This window comes from Xyrauchen texanus, chromosome 43 (assembly GCF_025860055.1).
Source record: "Xyrauchen texanus isolate HMW12.3.18 chromosome 43, RBS_HiC_50CHRs, whole genome shotgun sequence".
In the NCBI taxonomy this organism is placed as follows: domain Eukaryota; kingdom Metazoa; phylum Chordata; class Actinopteri; order Cypriniformes; family Catostomidae; genus Xyrauchen; species Xyrauchen texanus.
In genome coordinates, this window is record NC_068318.1 from 24,371,425 (window position 1) to 24,388,903 (window position 17,479).

At 38.6% G+C, this 17,479-nt stretch overlaps 1 protein-coding gene across 4 annotated transcripts; it reads right to left on the reverse strand.

The window, feature by feature from the left end:
- Positions 1–167: 167 nt before the first annotated feature.
- On the reverse strand, positions 168–16,761 carry supt20 (SPT20 homolog, SAGA complex component). 4 transcript variants are annotated; one of them, XM_052115764.1, is made up of 24 exons: positions 16,737–16,761; positions 16,131–16,208; positions 15,895–15,930; positions 15,491–15,616; positions 15,154–15,280; positions 12,462–12,565; positions 12,012–12,128; positions 11,816–11,869; positions 11,189–11,328; positions 9,117–9,276; positions 8,642–8,698; positions 8,463–8,534; positions 7,556–7,725; positions 7,389–7,421; positions 7,178–7,295; positions 6,764–6,869; positions 5,848–5,985; positions 5,473–5,749; positions 4,984–5,129; positions 4,797–4,852; positions 4,550–4,666; positions 3,782–3,881; positions 3,322–3,404; positions 168–333 (listed from the first exon to the last, which is right to left on the reverse strand). In XM_052115764.1, the coding sequence occupies exons 2-24, from the start codon at positions 16,131–16,133 to the stop codon at positions 181–183; spliced, it is 2,493 nt and encodes an 830-aa protein (XP_051971724.1). In that variant the 5' UTR covers positions 16,134–16,208; positions 16,737–16,761; the 3' UTR covers positions 168–180. The 4 variants fall into 4 exon arrangements, with proteins under 4 accessions (XP_051971724.1, XP_051971725.1, XP_051971723.1 ...); XM_052115765.1 differs by having other exon boundaries at positions 16,670–16,743; XM_052115763.1 differs by lacking the exon at positions 16,737–16,761 and adding an exon at positions 16,653–16,713.
- Positions 16,762–17,479: the final 718 nt, after the last annotated feature.

Consider the following 17,479-nt stretch of genomic DNA (forward strand, 5'->3'; position numbering starts at 1 on the left):
TGCTGTAAGATCTATTCATCTTGCCTGAGGTCAGGTGGGCAGTTCCTGTCCCCTTATAAACATAAAAAATAATAACTTTAGTCCGGTCAAGCCACAGTCAATCAGTCCGTAGAAATCTGTAGATCAAGCACAGTGCTGTTGTTGTCTTCCTCATGATGGGTGTGTAGGCGGGGCTGAAGGTCATGATTTGGGCAGGGGCTGTGGCGTGCTGCGTTTCCTCTTACTTCTTGGCTGGTTGGCGGAATGTTGCCGTGGCAGTGCTGCCTGTGCCGCCGCCCCCCCCACTGCCATACCCATTTGCTGCTGTTGCATTTGGTGCTGCAAGAATTGCAACTGTGCAATTGGGGGGAAAGAATGACAGATAATTAATTTGCACAGTTCAAAAAGTACCAAGTTTCTTTCCACCGTACTTATGTCTCAGAAGTATCTCTTCCACTTAGCCAGGGTGTGAGATGATGCCTTGTAGATGATACAATTTAATACCCAATCTATGCAACGAAATGAGAATACTGCCATTAGGATCAACAAAGCTGTCTTCAGTGCAAGTATGTAAAGTCAAAAAGTGATTCAAAGCTGCATACTTGTGGTGTAAACAGCTTTGTTGATAAGTGATAGAAGAGGCATTCGTTTTTTACTATTAATATAATCATGCATTAACTGCTTCCAAAATATATCAATCTTTCACTACACAGTGAATGTCACATGATTTGCAATATGTCCAAAATAGTACATATTTGTGTGTTTCAAGTTACATACTGTAGGCATTGTGTCCTGAATAACAAAAAAATACTTGACATCATGGCCGCCACACACACAGACCTGGCCATGATGTCAAGTATTATTTTGTTATTCATGACACAATGGAGGAAAACCCTCTGGTCCAACAAAGAGATAAACAATTGCCCTCCCAAAAGAATAACACCCCCCTACCCCCAGTTGTTGGGTGTCATTAACATTACATTATCTGCCAATGCAAGTGAAAACAGGCTTCCACATTGAGGAAAAAAAGGTGTATTGAATCGGAACCACTTTTTGTTATATACAAAAAAAAATCAGGTATGTTTGGACACAGGCATGATGTAGCCCAACCTGATCAATTCTAGTAATAGAAGATAACTACATTATACACAGACAGCAATATTACATTATCACTGTGACCTTTAGCTATCACTTCTATATGATAATTTAACTAAAATTATGCTAACCCAATGCTAATTTGACATATTTGTGTTCACACTATATGAACACCACACTGGCTCAGTTATTAGAATAGATTCAACTGAAGCAAAGCTGCTGTGAATGGAATCCTGCAGGAAATATATGGATGCAGCATACTGTACAGTTTGCAGAAGCTGGGTGAGGCTAACAGAGGGAGAAATATTTGTTTGAGGGATAATAAGTGGGAAAATGGAAACAACAGAAAGATGACTGAGGGTGAGAAAACGGGAAGAGTTGAGCAGAACAGATGGAAGTAAATGAATGCAATGCTGCTGCTGTTCATCAGAAATCCTGTAGTGTACACACACATGCATAAACATGCCCGCCATGCTCTAATTTGGTGTCAGTAAGACAGCAACTTCAACTCCCATCTCTAATGGGACTAATGGAAGGGTTCCCCTGTTACTGGGGTCAGATGCAGGAGAAGAGGGAGTGATGGTTTGATTAGAATAAGGCTTTCGCCAAAAAAAAATAAATAAAAGTCTGATGATGATGTATAACAGTGTTTCATGCTTATAAACTGATTACAAAATCCAGTGGCAATGTTCCTCTTTATAAATGTATACATGAAACAGAGGTCAGTGTCAAACATTCCTGATGTACAGTAAGTTTAGAGAATTTGTTTTCCTAAAGAGCAACAAAACATGCATTTCAAGAAGCTGTTAAGAGATATACTGAGCCCTCAAGCTTGACATTGTATGGAAAAACATAAATAAAGAGCGATAAAGAAGAAGAATGGTAACTCAATACGGGCAAGAGAATCATGTGAAGCTTCTACATTGGTCAGAAGTAGCCAAGAGAGAAATGATGGATGTAGTTCTTATGAACAACTGTGGCAGAAGATTTAGCTGTGTATCATGATGGAATATTTCATCTAAATGGTGAATGCAGAGAAATCATATAACAGAATGAACTTTTAAAAGGAGGCTTCATTACATTAAAGTTAACCGGCATTAAATAAATGGGTTAAAGGGATGGTTCACCCAAAAATGAAACTTCTGTCATCATTTACTCACCCTCACGCCATCCCAGAAGTGTATACAGTTTTTCAGCAGAACACAAAGATTTTCAGAATAATATCTCAGCTCTGTAAATCCTCACAATGCAAGTGAATGGTGACTAGAACTCCGAAAGTCCGAAAAGCCCATAAAGGCCACATAAAAGACATCCATATGTATCCAGTGGTTAAATCCATATCTTGTGAAGTGGTATATGTGGGTGAGAAGCAGATCAATATTTAAGTCCTTATTTACTATAAATCTCCAATCGGAGTTCTGGTCACCATTCACTTATATTGTCAGGACCTACAGAGTTGAGATATTCTTCTAAAAATCTTTGTTTGTGTTCTACAGAAGAAGGCAAGTCACACATCTGGGATGGCATAAGGGTGAGTAAATGATGATTCATTTTTGGGTGAACTTTTAAAAGGATCGTTCACCCAGAAATTTGAATTCTGTCACAATTTACTCACACTCATGTTGTCATGTTGTTCCACTCCTGTATGACTTTCATTCTTCCATGGAAGACAAAAGATGATGTTAGAAAGTTAGCCTCAGTCACCATTCGATTTCATTGTATGGAAAAAGATGCAATGAAAGTGAATGGTGACTGAGACTAACATTCTGCCTAATTTGTGTTCCATGGAAGTAACTAAATAATTTAGGTTTGGATCTTAAAAAGGCTGCATTACCTTCAAAAGTGGCCTAACACAATACTTAAACAGCTATTTAGATATTGATTAAAATAAATCAAAAGCTTCCGCAGCTTACGTGACATCAGCCGCAAAAATATTTGTTTCAGAGGTAGAGAAAGTTGTCACAATTTAATAAAAGATAAATACTTTGATTCTTGTATTAATGTGCACAGATGAGTAATAATCATGTGCACAATAAGATCAGAACTATGTTTTAAAGAAAGTAAATTAAGTCCGATTTATATTTCGATTTAATGGTGACTTTGAAGGCCTATTGGGTCTTAGGTCAAAGGTCAGTCTATTACAGTCTGTAATAAGTGCACTGTAAGTCGCTTTGGATAAAAGCGTCTGCCAAATGCATAAAATATACACATGTCTATGGGTAAATGAGGTCAAAGTTGCTGCATTACTTGGATCTGTGGCGGTTGCTGGAGCCTCGGGGATGGTAGGCTGGGCCCGGACCCCTCCAGACCACAACCCAGCTGGGACAGCACTACCACAGACAGAGGGGTGGGGAGAGAGAAGAACAGGGTGGGGAGGGAAGTAACAGGAAATAAAACGTAGAATGTAGCAGAGGGAGGAAAAGTGGCATCCACCATCATGTTACTTTTATGACAAACACAGATAATCCAAAAATAAACAGGTCAGATTAACTTTGATCTATGCAGGGATTAGTATGACACGCTACAAAATCTAAGAGTAAATCCATTAGTATGTCTACTGTTTGTGTTAGTGTCTGTTAGACTAAAGACTTTGACTAGAGATTTACTAGGGTACCAGTGAGATGATGTAGCAGAGAAATGAAACAGGTGTAAGTTCCTCGGTCTGTATTCAGTATGTGTGTGTGTGTGTGTGTGTACATGTGTTTACCTGCTGCCTGGGGGGACATGAACCCTCCAACTCCAGTGAGGTTGATGACTGCTGTCTGTTGTGCAGACAACCCCTGTTCTGTTGTCAGTCCTGAATCAACCTGATCCAGAGTGGACAATTGTCAGTAATGATGAAGTACAACTGCATTTGTTTCTTTAGTTCTCATCGACTGTGTTTGAAATACTGTAGGTGTTTTACTTTGAAAATAAGGCCAGTGACATATGGCTCGAAAATGCGAATTCTCTTCCATGCTTTTTTTACTACAACCTGCTTGCAGCATGACTACTAAAAGACATGCCCACTACAAGTTACAGGTTACAAGATAGGTTCCCTAGACCTAACCCTAAACACAAAGATTTGTAAAATTATTAAAAATACAGCAACTTAAAGGTTTTATTGAATATAATCATACTGCAGTATCACTAGGTGGTGACACTGAGGAGAAATGCGATGAAAACGAAGAGGAAACCAAGCTAGCTGTATGCTAAGCTAATAGGCTAACTGGTTAGCTTGTGAGCTCATTTTTAATTTCACCATTTATATCTTCGGTTTCTTAACATAATATGTGACATATAATTAAAAGTAATTCTTTGTTATATTTACAAAGTTAAGAATCATCATACCGTGATAGCACATGATTTAAATAGTTATTTTAGCCATTAGAATTGCTTAATGATCCAAGGTGGGTGTTACTTGTCGTCTTGCTGATACAGACAGATACAGTTGACCTGAACAGCTTTAGGCCATTCACATCAAAGTGTGACTCACCGACTCCCCCTGCTGTTGGGGGCTGGATGTGGCAGATTGGCTGCTCTGTTGCTGAGGAGAGAACTGGGATAACGGCTGCTGCTGTAGAGAGTTAAAAATCAGAGGTCCTGTAGGGATCTGAGAGAACAGGACATTAAAAAAATTATATTTGAAATGAGACAAAGACAGTAAATAAGAAGGAGAGAGGATATGAACTCCATTGAATGCCACGGTAATTGGTTCTATTGTTCTGGAAAAGACTTGTTACCTGCAGAATGTTGAGCGGTCGGAGTCCCTGGCTGTTGTTCAGGCCGAAAGGCCCTCCTGCTGACACAACATTAGCATTTGATTCTCCTTCACAGTAGCTGTCAACTGGGTCATGTGTGTTCTGTTGTTAATGTTATTAAAAATATACCAAATTAGAATGAACATGTGACAGACAGAGAGAGGTTTACCCGCTGAAGAAGCAGGCTGCATGGTAGGTAGGGCACCAGACATGAGACCACTAGAGGGTAAAAGTCCACTCAGGGGTATACCAGATGCCAGAGTACCAGGACTACAACCCAACATTGGGTTTGAACCGCTCAGATTCTGTGGACTGCTGTTGTTTAAACACAAACAAACAAACAAAAAAACAAGGATTAAACAAAAGTTACTCTTAAAAACGTTTTTGAATATGAGTGGGACGACACTTTTTAGCATGTGTCTATATACATACATTTATTACACATCTCTCTGGAATACTTTATTCTGATTAGTCAATTGTGTCATTCCAAAATCAAATATTTTTGTATAATGACTGTTAATGTCAGGCAACCAGTCATTTTCACAATGTACTGCTTCGTGTCGGGGTCATGACCGCCATGCTGGGGTTTAATTTGCAATAATGACCACCTGACTGTACACTATCCCTAACAGGACAGAGTAAGGAAGGAAACGCTTACCAAACAGAGCCCACCACATTGATGAAGTTGAGCCCAGCAGGGTTGGTCATGACCTGTGAAGAGGTGCTGGACGTGGGTAAGGGAATGGTCATGACGGGCAGAGCCTGACTCAGGGCCATCTGCTGCTGGGAGCACGAAGTCAGCAGTGCAGGCTGCTGTGGAAGGGCGGGGTCTTGAGGGGTGGGCGTAACTGAGGGCGTGAAACTCTGAACATCTGAGGGGTGTGGTGTCGAACAGGGCGTGTTGGTGGGGGTGGAGGGCTTGGGTGTACCTGATCCTATGATGACAATAAAACAAGAAACAAAACACGTAAATAGCAGTAGCTGAGAGTATACATGTGGTGGCATTTCTGATTGTGGATAAAGGGACACTTACTCTGCATGGGCGAGAGAGCAGCAGGGGACAGCAGGCCAAGTTCCATGGAGTGTTTCCGGGAAAGCGACTGATTCTTTGTGGGTGGAGGGGTCGGGCACTTGAGATGGCCACTGGAGGCCTGTGTACTGTATATATTACCTACAGAGAGACAGGAATACATTGTAAGAAAGGGAAGGAAATGGGACTGAGATATGATACAGGAACGACTTGAAACTGTGTGCCCATGGGTGCAATATAGTTCCTATATGTAGCGAGCACATTCCCTACTGCTGTAACACAGGTCTGGCTCAAATTGTTATTCTTCTGGTATAGCAATATTCAGCTGAGCACTTTATTAAGAACACTTATACACCTAATTATTCATGCGATTATCTAATCAGCCAATCATGTGGAAGCAGTGCAATGCATAAAATAATGCAGATATATGACAGGAGCTTCAGTTAATATTCACATCAACCATTAGAATGGGGAAAAAAATTTGATCTCAGCTATTTCGACCATGGAATGAGTGTTGGTGCCAGAAGGGCTTGTTTGAGCATTTCTGTAACTGCTGATCTCCTTGGATTTTGACACACAACTGTCTAGTCAAAAGGTTATTCAGCATGGTGCCAAAAACAAAAAACATCCAGTGAGCAGCAGTTCTGTGGATGGAAAAGTCTTGCTGATGAAAGAGGTGAACAGAGAATAGCCAGACTGCTTTGAGCTGACAGAAAGGCTACGGTAAATTGGATAACCAGTCTGTACAATTGTGGTGAGCAGAATAGCATCTCAGAATGCACAACACGTCGAAGCTTGAGGCGGATGGGCTACAACAGCAGAAGACCACGTCGGGTACTTTAGATGGACCATAGTGTTTCTGATAAAGTGCTCGGTGAGTGTATATTGGTTTCTTGTTAATATTGGAGTTTATTCTCACCTGAGGAGCCGCAGGCTGAGCCGACTGGCAGTTTGATAGGAGGAGGTCTGTGTTTGACACCCTTCCCTAAAACCGAAGACTGGACTAGTGCTGAGTAACCATCAGCCTGAACAAATAACAAACAGTCATTAAAATGTTTGAACAATTTATATGGTTTAAAGGTTGATCTGGGATTAAATCCATACATGGATGTCATTATTTTCATTGTGTATTTTGTTCCAGGGCTTGGATTTAGTGTCCATCTTCTAAATCTAACTCATCAATCTCTTATAGCACATAGTCTTTCTTTAATAATTACTTGCCAACATGGAAAGCAACTTAATTTACTTTTAAGGTTAATTACAAGCGAGTGGGTGTATTGTGTGTCTGCTAAGTGATATCACCTGGGACACCTCATTTCTGTCCATCTCTCACCTCATTCTCTCTGGTGGGAGAGAGCTGGCCTTGGGTCCCTGCGCTGCCTGAGTTGTGCAACATCTTCACCTGACACTTCACATCCCGCTCATACACCTCTTTATACTGCGTCAGAAACCTGTGGCACAGGAAAATGTATATGACGGCTATGCTTAATCTCACCTACCAAACCCTACAACACAACATGATGAAGCACAGCTACTGTACTTACCGATCTGCATCTGTCTTTGAACCTATGAGGAATCTAAACAGCATGGAGAGAGAAAAGGATGACAGGATCAACAACAAAAACAACAAATTTGCTCTTTGGAACTGTGCTTTGATAGACTGCATTGAAAAGGGCAAATAAAATACTAAACAGCATAATTTGTGTCTTACGGTGGGTGAATAAGATGCAGGTCTGTGACGTCCTCCTCTGATCGGGAGTCTTTGGCGCTGTAGATTTTCCCGTAGACTAGCGGGTCTCCCATAGACTGGAAGATAGTGACCTTTGTTCTTTGAGGCTGGCCCCCCACCTCACACTCGAAAATGTAGTCATCCCTCTTGTCCTGTTTAAAGAATGTTATGCAGGCAGAACCACTGAAAAAAAACTGCTCTTTCTTGTTTTGTCATAATATAAAGTAAATTAAAGGGATAGTTCACCCAAAAATAAAAATGGTAACCCCATGCTATCCCTGATGTGTATGAATTTCTTTCTTCTGCTGAACACAAATTAAGATTTTTAGAAGAATATCTCAGCCCTGTTGGTCCTCACAATGTAAGTGAATGGTGACTAAAACGTTGAAGTTCCAAAAAGCACATAAAGCAGCATAAAAGTTATACACAATAGACTCCAGTGGTTTAATCCATGTCTTCTGAAGGAATCCAGTCATTTTGGCGTGAGAACAGACCAAAATGTAACTTATTTTTCACTGTACATCTTGCCATAGCTGTCTCAAGGCACGATTATGATTTCAAGCTTGACTTCCTAGCTGATATCAAGATTTATAGCGGAAAAGGAGTTACATTTTTGTTTTGTTCTTTTTGGAGCTTTAAAGATTGGGTCACAATTCACTTGCATTGTATGGACCTACAGAGCAGAGATATTCTTCTAAAAATATTTGTGTTCTGCAGAAGAAAGCAAGTCATAAATCTGGGATGACATCAGGTTGAGTAAATGATGAGAGAATTTTCATTTTTTGTGAACTATTCATTAATATGTACTAATCTAGTTCCCATGCAAGACTGTTCAACTATTTTATCCCCATCAGATCCAGAAAAATTTACCGCATTTTTTTAATGTTACCTGAGCAGGCCAAACAGTGGGCTGAGAGTCATCTAGTTTGACTGATTTCTCTGCCACTGCATATTTCTCCACCTGTAAACAGAGTGGAAAATGAGCTCTGATAAACACAGATTAAATTATTTTATCTGAAAACTTCAGATAGGACTGCTCAGGTATATAATTGCATTACAGAAACTCACATCAATTTCTGCCGGAACAGTCAGCTGACAACTGTTCTGTTTCCACATGTCCACACACTGCAAGAGAAGGAACAAAAGTGCTATTTTAAAGGGGCCATATTCTACACTTTGTATCAATGCTTTTTCTCTGAGCTCACTTACAATTTATAACTTGGTTTTACATAACCACTCTCTTTGACTCTTAAAATGAAACAGTCTTTGTTTGGATGCTTTATCTTCAAGATTTCTATATGTAAATATACTGTTATGATTACCGTTAGTTAAACTCTTTGCGAGTGAAATGAGTAACAGCTTAAAAAGATAAATGCAGGCAGAAATATGTTACTGCACTGATGATTCTGATGACATAACCATGACCATTTCTGAATGGGTATGCTTACAATAATCATTTATTTCAAAAGAGCAAGGAAATTGCTGTTGTCCATGACATTTCCCTTTTGAGTGTTCCACATGAGCACATCAGTCTTTGACTCACATTTCCAGCTTTGGAGATCTTGAGGTCTATAGAGGGAGCAGGTTTCCTCTCTTTCCTCCTCTGCAGGTAGTCCAGGAGTCTGAGCTGTGGCAGTGAAGGGCAGTGGCTCATCATCTCCTGCTGTCTGTTAAGAGCTGCTCGTGAATGCCTCCTAAAACACCTGCAGAGAACACAACATCCACTTCAATGATGAGTGATGGATAACTGACATATGATGGATGTTGTCCCTTTTTGGACTTCATTTACATAGATTTACATTTAGCAGATGCTTTTACCCAAAGCGACTTACAAATGAGGAACATAAAAAAAATATGTCATGAAAAAAAGTCAACAATATCTGCAGTATCACACTAACAAGATCTCAAAGTAGCTGTAGAAGTAAAGAATCAAGCATGGAAAAAAAGAGACAGACAAGGAAGATTTATTACTATTATTATTATCAAAATTTAATAGTAAGTGCAATTAATGTGATTTCATAATCTTTTTGTATCAAAGTGCAAAATTTCATGTTGTTCCAAATAAGGGTGAGTTAATGGTGACAGATTAAACATTTTGGGGTGAAATATACTTTTAAATCATGTCAGAACAAAATTGTGGAAAGCTTCACTTTTTTCTTGGCTGTACGGAGCAAGGACAACAGCACTTCTGCCAAAACCACTCACATTCCTGCAGCTTTAACAGTGCAATGAGAGATCAGGACAGCAGCTGCAGTGGTGAAATAAACAGTGCACAGATCTTCAAATGTTCTGTTGATTTGTGCTGTTATTTCTAATGCAAAACTTCTGCAGTCAAAGAAATGTTTAAGGCTGTCAATTACACGTGTTATTTCAGTCCAAATAATGATAGAAAAAATAATGCGTTAAAAAATGTACGCAATTAATAGCGCAATTCAAGCTTGTAGTGCCATCTCCATGTTTTTTCAATTCTAAGTCCTCAGGGGGCAGTAAGCGCCGTTTCAACTCTACGTCAATGCGCAGCTGAATAGACAAATAACTGACAGCTGTTTCAAGACAGCTGGGTGGAGCAAAGTTTCTTTCAAGGTAAGTCAGTACACTCGATGACCATCTTTGGAACACTCTCAGGCAGGCTTGGCAGCAATTATTCTATGCAAACAAGCGGCATAAAAGTACAGCTCTTATCGACTTGAATAGGTAGAGACTGAAATATCCAAAATGGTCTGCCAAGATTACGATCAAAGAACATATTACAAATCAGTAGTAAAATCTGACAACAATTGTATCATAAATTGTGCTTCTTTATCTCGGATTACACACCAAAAAAATTAAATTTCTCAAGTTGACTGACAGGCGATGTTTGTATCTAAAAGATGATTGTCTCTTTTCCTGTAAGGTGGGACTTCCTTTTCTACATCCATTGGCCATTCCAATTTCTCCCAATCATTTTAATACAAGCAATCTGTCTCTGACGGAGCAGATTGCAGGGGTCTCGAGATGTGTTTTGTAGTTTCAAACTACATTTAACTTGACACAGCATCCTAAAAATGCAGCATATATGGCTAGAGATGCTGAAAACCAGTTAAATACAATGCAGGAACATTTAGACCAAAAGCATTCGCCTGATGCATGTGTACCTCGGACAGACTGATTACCTCAATTGCAAAGTGGATTGCTGTGGACTGTGGGCCAGTGGTAGTCTTACCAATGATATGAACATACAACAAAAAATATATTGACTTCTAAAGACACTTTTTGTATTGTGAAATCAATGCTCTACTCGTCTGCCACAATAGTGTAATGTCCTTGAATTCTCTGATATTCCTATAAATGTATACTATTAGATTTTAATATACATTATATTTACAATTAAGCCTATTTTGATTAATGTATATTGACTTATCTTTATCTGGGCACCTTTTTCAGCAAATATTGATATTTGCGATTAATTAATCAGCATATCAATTAATGAATTGAATAAAACATTTGTAACCAATTGACAGCCTTAAAAATATTACATTGCAGTTTGTTTACGCAATCTGATTTCAATTTATGATCAAGTATATACATAAAATCAAACACATAGTAAAAGGCAGAAGAGCTTAGTGTGAGCATTACCGTTTGATGGATCGTGTGTTCATCTTCTGTTTGTTGTAGAGTAGACGGTTGGTGGTGCAGGTGACCGAGATGGAGGGATCTAGACAAAGAGGTTCTGCTGTGGCCAGAATCAACTGACTCTCCAACTGAAGCTTATCATCCTGCAGAAATATCAAAATGGTGATTTGTGCTGAGAACCTGAACACCCTCCTTATTCCAATTATTATAATGACCTATAAATCGATCACTTATATTTGCATGCATGCTATGCTTGGAGACAAAGCATTAGTTTTTACGTTTACACAACATAGCAGCATATCAGATGATATTTAAAAAAAAGAGCCTGCTGAGCATCAGATAACAAAAAAGGATTCAGGACTGCTGAATCAAACAGAATGTACATAAAATGTACACATACAGTCTATAAACCAGTGTGCATGTTGTATATTTGTTAAACTATGCTGGTCAGAATAATTTTGCCAACATACCTGTATAATATTGCCCTATTAGATGTATAGAGATGGCAGAAATTGTTTATTTTAAAAGGTAAAACAGGTAAACAACCATAATTATTCATGACTATAGACACTTCTACATAAAAAAAATCCTCAATTACCTTGTATAATAATTCAAATATAGGCTCTTTACCTGTGTCCACTTGTGGTGATCACTTGTCATAGCGTGAACATCACAGATCAGGGTCTGGGGTGGAGAAGAGACAACACAGTGAATTTATGACAATCACTACATCATACAATTGTCTACTTTAAAAAGTTCAATCAATTGGAATATTTAAATGCATGCATTCTTACTCAACAACTGAATGCTGTTCATGGTTATTCACCTGCATAGTGGGTCTCAGTAGGATATGTCGACTCTGGTAGGAGGGCGTCTTTGCATTCCCAGACTGTCGGTAGTCCCTAACTTCAGCTATGACACAGCCACAGTGGAATAAATTGACCTGACAGAACAGAAGCAAGATAATATTACAGATAGAATTTCAAAAATGTAAATCTGATAAGTAACTCACTGTATTAATACACGAAAAGCAAACACCTCTTTAATGAAAACAGCATTATTAAACAGCACTACACTTACAATGACACTGAATGCATTTAATTAAAGTCAAATTTAGGTTGATTAAATTAGAAATTAAATGCATATTGAATTCTGAACACGATCTTAGTCAATGACTATTAAAGCGAACAGACAAAACAAGAAACCTCAGCACTCGGTGTAAAAAAATGCACACAACTGCACAGATAAAACTAGGTTTTACAGTGATGCCACTAACCTGTGATTTTTCTAGAAGGTCTACCAGGATGGGCGGCAACTCTTCAGCATCCAGGTAATCAAGTAACTCTCCTTCTTCATAGCGAAGCCGGATTGTTTCTGAATCTAAAAGTTAGTGATGAAAATGTGACTTTACTCTACTAAGACTCTACTTAAAGGGATAGTTCACCCAAAAATACAAATTCTGTCATCATGTCGCAACCTGATCTCAAGAAAAATCGTACATGTTTTACGAGTTGGCTACTTCGTATGATTTTGTACGATTTCATCACGTGCAAATGCCCGAATTTGTAACGCGGAAGTAAGTGTGAGTTCCGTGCGCGAGGCATCAAGGACATGCTTATTAATATTATGACCTTACCCAAACCCCTTATGATAGGAAGCCGTTATGTGTGTCCAGTGGTGGGAATGGCCGAGATTCACTGGGGGGACACTAATGGGGTGGAGGGGGTGAAAGGTCACTGAACAATATTCATGAATTATATGTGCATAAAACACCTTTCATTCAACAGAATTTGCTTGGAGAGAATTACCTGTGCAATTCCTACACATGGGGGGGCAGTCACACAAACCTTTTAAATACATGTGTTAAAGGTTAAAGAACGGTTAAAAAGAACTGCCTCTCAGTTTAGTGCAGAATTGATCCTCTGTCCAGCAGCTTGTGAGAATGCAACCTGCACAACTGGTGGCACCCTTATCTTCACTCTCACTAGGCTGTTCAGGTCGTTCTATATTCTGCCCATTTTCCTTGTTCTTTCCAAATCTTGATCCTCTGCCTTCTCTCTCCTAGATTTTTTGCCAGGTGGTCCAAAGTCATTTTATAATGTTTTTCTCATCCTACCCAACTGACTGTCTCTATTCCATCAAACTCTTCTCTCTCTTGTTTTTTGACTATTAACAAAAATAAAGGTGACACTTAGTGACAGGTCAGTGTAATAAAAAATTAAATCTCCATTAATGACAGTTAAAAAGCTTAATTACATATCTCTATATTGACATACATAGTTTCTATTTACAATACACATTTAGGCTAACATAACTATGGATATAATGCTTATTAAGATAGTAAAACTAAACACATTTGTTCTAACAAAAACTAGCCAAATCTACTAGATATTTCTCCTTTCCCCTCATAATGAATGACTGAAGGGTAACTTGTCTCAGCCATGCTAAACCATACCCTCCAGCACATGATGAAGCACTCCTGTGTCAGTTTATTTGTGTATTGTATTGTGACTCACGAGTGAAATACGTTTGTACATTCTTCAAGTTTGTGAATGTCAATTGAGCGTGTGAGGATTTGTTGCGTGCATTTGTTTATGTATGCATTTGTAAATCTGTCACATGCTTGTGGATCCCCATGCTAATTATGAACCTGTTGAGCGCATATGTGGGAGGTTTTGAGGGCATGGTTTCACTGAATACGTGTCTCATCTACTGTAAACACGAGCTCTTCGTATGATAAGCAGCTTTATCAATGTAATATAATCGTTTCCGAATAGTATCTGATATCGGATCTGTTAAAGTAGCGGTAAGATTATCATTCGGTGCATCCCTAGACTCAGTCAACTTACCTGAAGTAAATACTGAGCCTGAGGTGATATGATGACGCAGAGTCGCACACTGACAGAGAGGCATTCCCATTGGCTGCGTGTATTACGTAATTTCTATCCATTTGCTAAAGTCAAAACAACGCAAGTTACGCAACCACAGACGCAATAGATCCCACTACATTCATGTGCGTAACTCACACAGCTTTCATAGACTATTCAGTGGATAAAAGATAAAAAATAAATATCCTCTTCGTTCACTTAAAATGTAATCAGTTTGAACCGGAAACCTCGAAATTCACTCCCCCCCATTTCCAGCCCTGTGTATGACAGAAGCAAGAAATTGTCGCTTATCAGATGAAAACGATTTCAGCGATGTCATTGTCTGTAGTGAAAGTCGTGCGATATCATACGAATTAGCCATAAGTCGTTCGAATGCTTACGATTTTGCTGAGGGTGTGTTGCATATCATCACCCTCATGCCATCCCAGATGTGTGTGACTTTCTTTCTTCTGCTGAACACAAACAAATATTTTTGGAAGAATATTTCAGCTCTGAAGGTCCATACAATCCAAGGTAATGATGACCAAAATTCTGAAGCTCCAAAAAAGCACATAAAGTCAGCATAAACGTAATCCATATGACTCCAGTGTTTAAATCTATATCTTCAGAAGTGATATGCTAAGTGTGGGTGTCAAACAAATCCATATTTAAGTAATTTTTTACTGTAAATTCCCTCATTGCCCAGTAGGTGGTGATATGCATCCAAAACCCAAAGAATGTGAAAGTGGAGATTTATAGTAAAAAAGGACTTACATTTTGATCTGTTTCTCACACATATTTCTTCTGAAGATATAGATATACCAATGGAGTTGTATGGATTACTTTTATGCTGCCTTTACATGCTTTTGGAGCTTAAAAGTTCTGGCCACCATTCACTTTCATTGTATAGACCAACAGAGCTGAGATATTCTTCAAAAAATGTCAGTTTGTGTTTAGCAGAAGAAAGAAATGTATACACATCTGGGATGGCATGAGGGTGAGTGAATGGTAAGAATTTTTTTGGGAAAACTATTCCTTTAAGTATCATGTGTAAATTACCAATGATCCAAATATGAAATAGTAATAACAATGACGCAATACCAGATCCATTTTTTCCTCTGAGCATAAGAGAGTATCCTTCATTTCCAGGGTACAAGTTGACCACCAGACATGAAACTGATTCCTGTAAGACCAGCTTCTCTAGTAGATTCACATTTCTACGCAGATTCTACAGAAAGAGGGCACCAACATTCATATATCATTATATTACGATTTAATACAACCGTTTCACTCAATTTAAAGCCTCAACAAACAAGAACTCCTGGATATATGCTAATAGACACGTATAAACAAATTAGTGAGATCCTATAACTGAATGGCCTCAATGCTGTAACTGTAATAAAGGTAATTTCGGGTGTTTACAGATGCTGACACTCACCTTCAACTCAGGCTCTTTTTCACACTCTTCAAGGTACAATTCATAAAGTTTCTGATATAAGGATTTCCTTCCACTGGAAGATATTCGTCTCTTTGCCGGTCGCTGACGAGCACTTTCAACAATGTACTTAATAGAAAGTAATAGAAAATTGCAATGTTGGAGTAGACTGAATGCATTATTGTCATATATACAAATATTATAAAAATTCTCATGCATATTGATTTTGCATTGGCAAACAACTCAGTAGTACGAAAATTGTGTTGTATTCAATCAGTACATTGTAAATACCACATGTCCATACAATAAATATGAATAATAAAAAATAGTTTACTAAAGTAATATAGTTGCTTTTTGAGATCAAATAAAAAAGGCATTTAGCATAAAGAATCAAATACAGAAAATACCTCAGCCCGATCCAATGCATATTCTAAAACGTGTTGCTGCAGAAGAAAGTTAAAAAAAAATAAAATTCCATTCACTGCTCTGAGATAATCATGCAGAGTAATCCTCATCATATCACACTTAAAGAACTCATGTCAAAACAAATAACTGAAGATGCACATTATTGATATAAAGATAACTACGCCATAATACCACTTCCATTCCAATACTGTTAACAATCCAACATATGAGCTCTTACCATTGTGGTTGATGTGTGACAGGAGGCGATGTTGTGTTACACCAGCACTGCCACCTCCACACACACACCATTCAAGCCCTGTGACCAGAGAGAGACATTCATAAACATACTTCCTGGTCTCCTGGCAGTTTGCATTCAGAACCCAAACACCTACATCTAATAACAAGCATATATTTGGAAATAAACAAAGTATGAGACATGACCACAGCTCATGATGCCAGTTATGCATCTATTTATGCAAGCAATCACAACATCTAGAAAACAAACGTGGCTCACTTCAACAGAATGATGCCAAAGTATGTGTTAAAAGATGCAATGACGATACATAACATGCATTAATGAAATGCAGAGGAATATGATCACAAGAGAAGAAGCTAAACTTCAGTACAGCAGCTCCAGCAAACGATAGGCTGGCTAAGCACAGCTAACAGACCACTTCAAATGCACATTTTCACACAACACGGCCAACTGACAGACCAGGTCGTAAAGTGACAGTGGCCACAAACATCAAAGCAGACTTGCCAATCGAGTTGCATCACCATAGGCAGGAAATCCAAAGCAAGAAGCGGAATAAATGTCCCAGTGCCTTCAATGAAAAAAACTCACAGCAGCCATTTTGTTCCAGTGTAACAACAAAATCCAAACTTCCGGTGTGCGCGCCTGTAGGAGGCGGAACCAAAGATCCGCAGCGCGCGGGGCAGCGGGCCCTCAAGTTAACCGCAATTATGATTTCCTTCAACCGTTGCTAAAATTCATGATATATTTATTGTTGACTGGTGGTTTTATTGTTAAAATTATAACTATGGAAATCATAGTATAGGTCAGTGCCTACCGTGGTATTTTTGAACGGGAAGTATTTAATGTGTTCTAGGATTAACATATTAATTGAATATATATATATTCAATTAATATATTCAATTAATATTAGTTTTTTTTAATTATTATTAAGAAACATTTCACTTACAGAATATGCTGTCTGAGTCATGGCCACCACTAAAATTCATATAATGGAAGTGAGTGACCAAAATGTTGAAGCTCCAAAAAGTACTTAAAGGCAGCACAAAAGTAATCCATACAGCTCCCGTGGTTAAATCTGTATCTTCAGAAGTGATATGATACATGTGGTTGAGAAACAGATCAAATCAATACAAGATAAAGTCCCTTTTCACGATAAATGTCCCTCCCTGCCGAGTAGGTGGCGATATGCATGAAGAATGTGAATCGCCAAAAAAGAAGTGAAAGTGGAGACTGATGGTAAAAAATGGATCCGTTCCTCACTGAAAAGTTTACATTGATCTTTAAAATGTTGGTACCCATTCACATGAATCGAATGTGCCTATGCTGGTGAA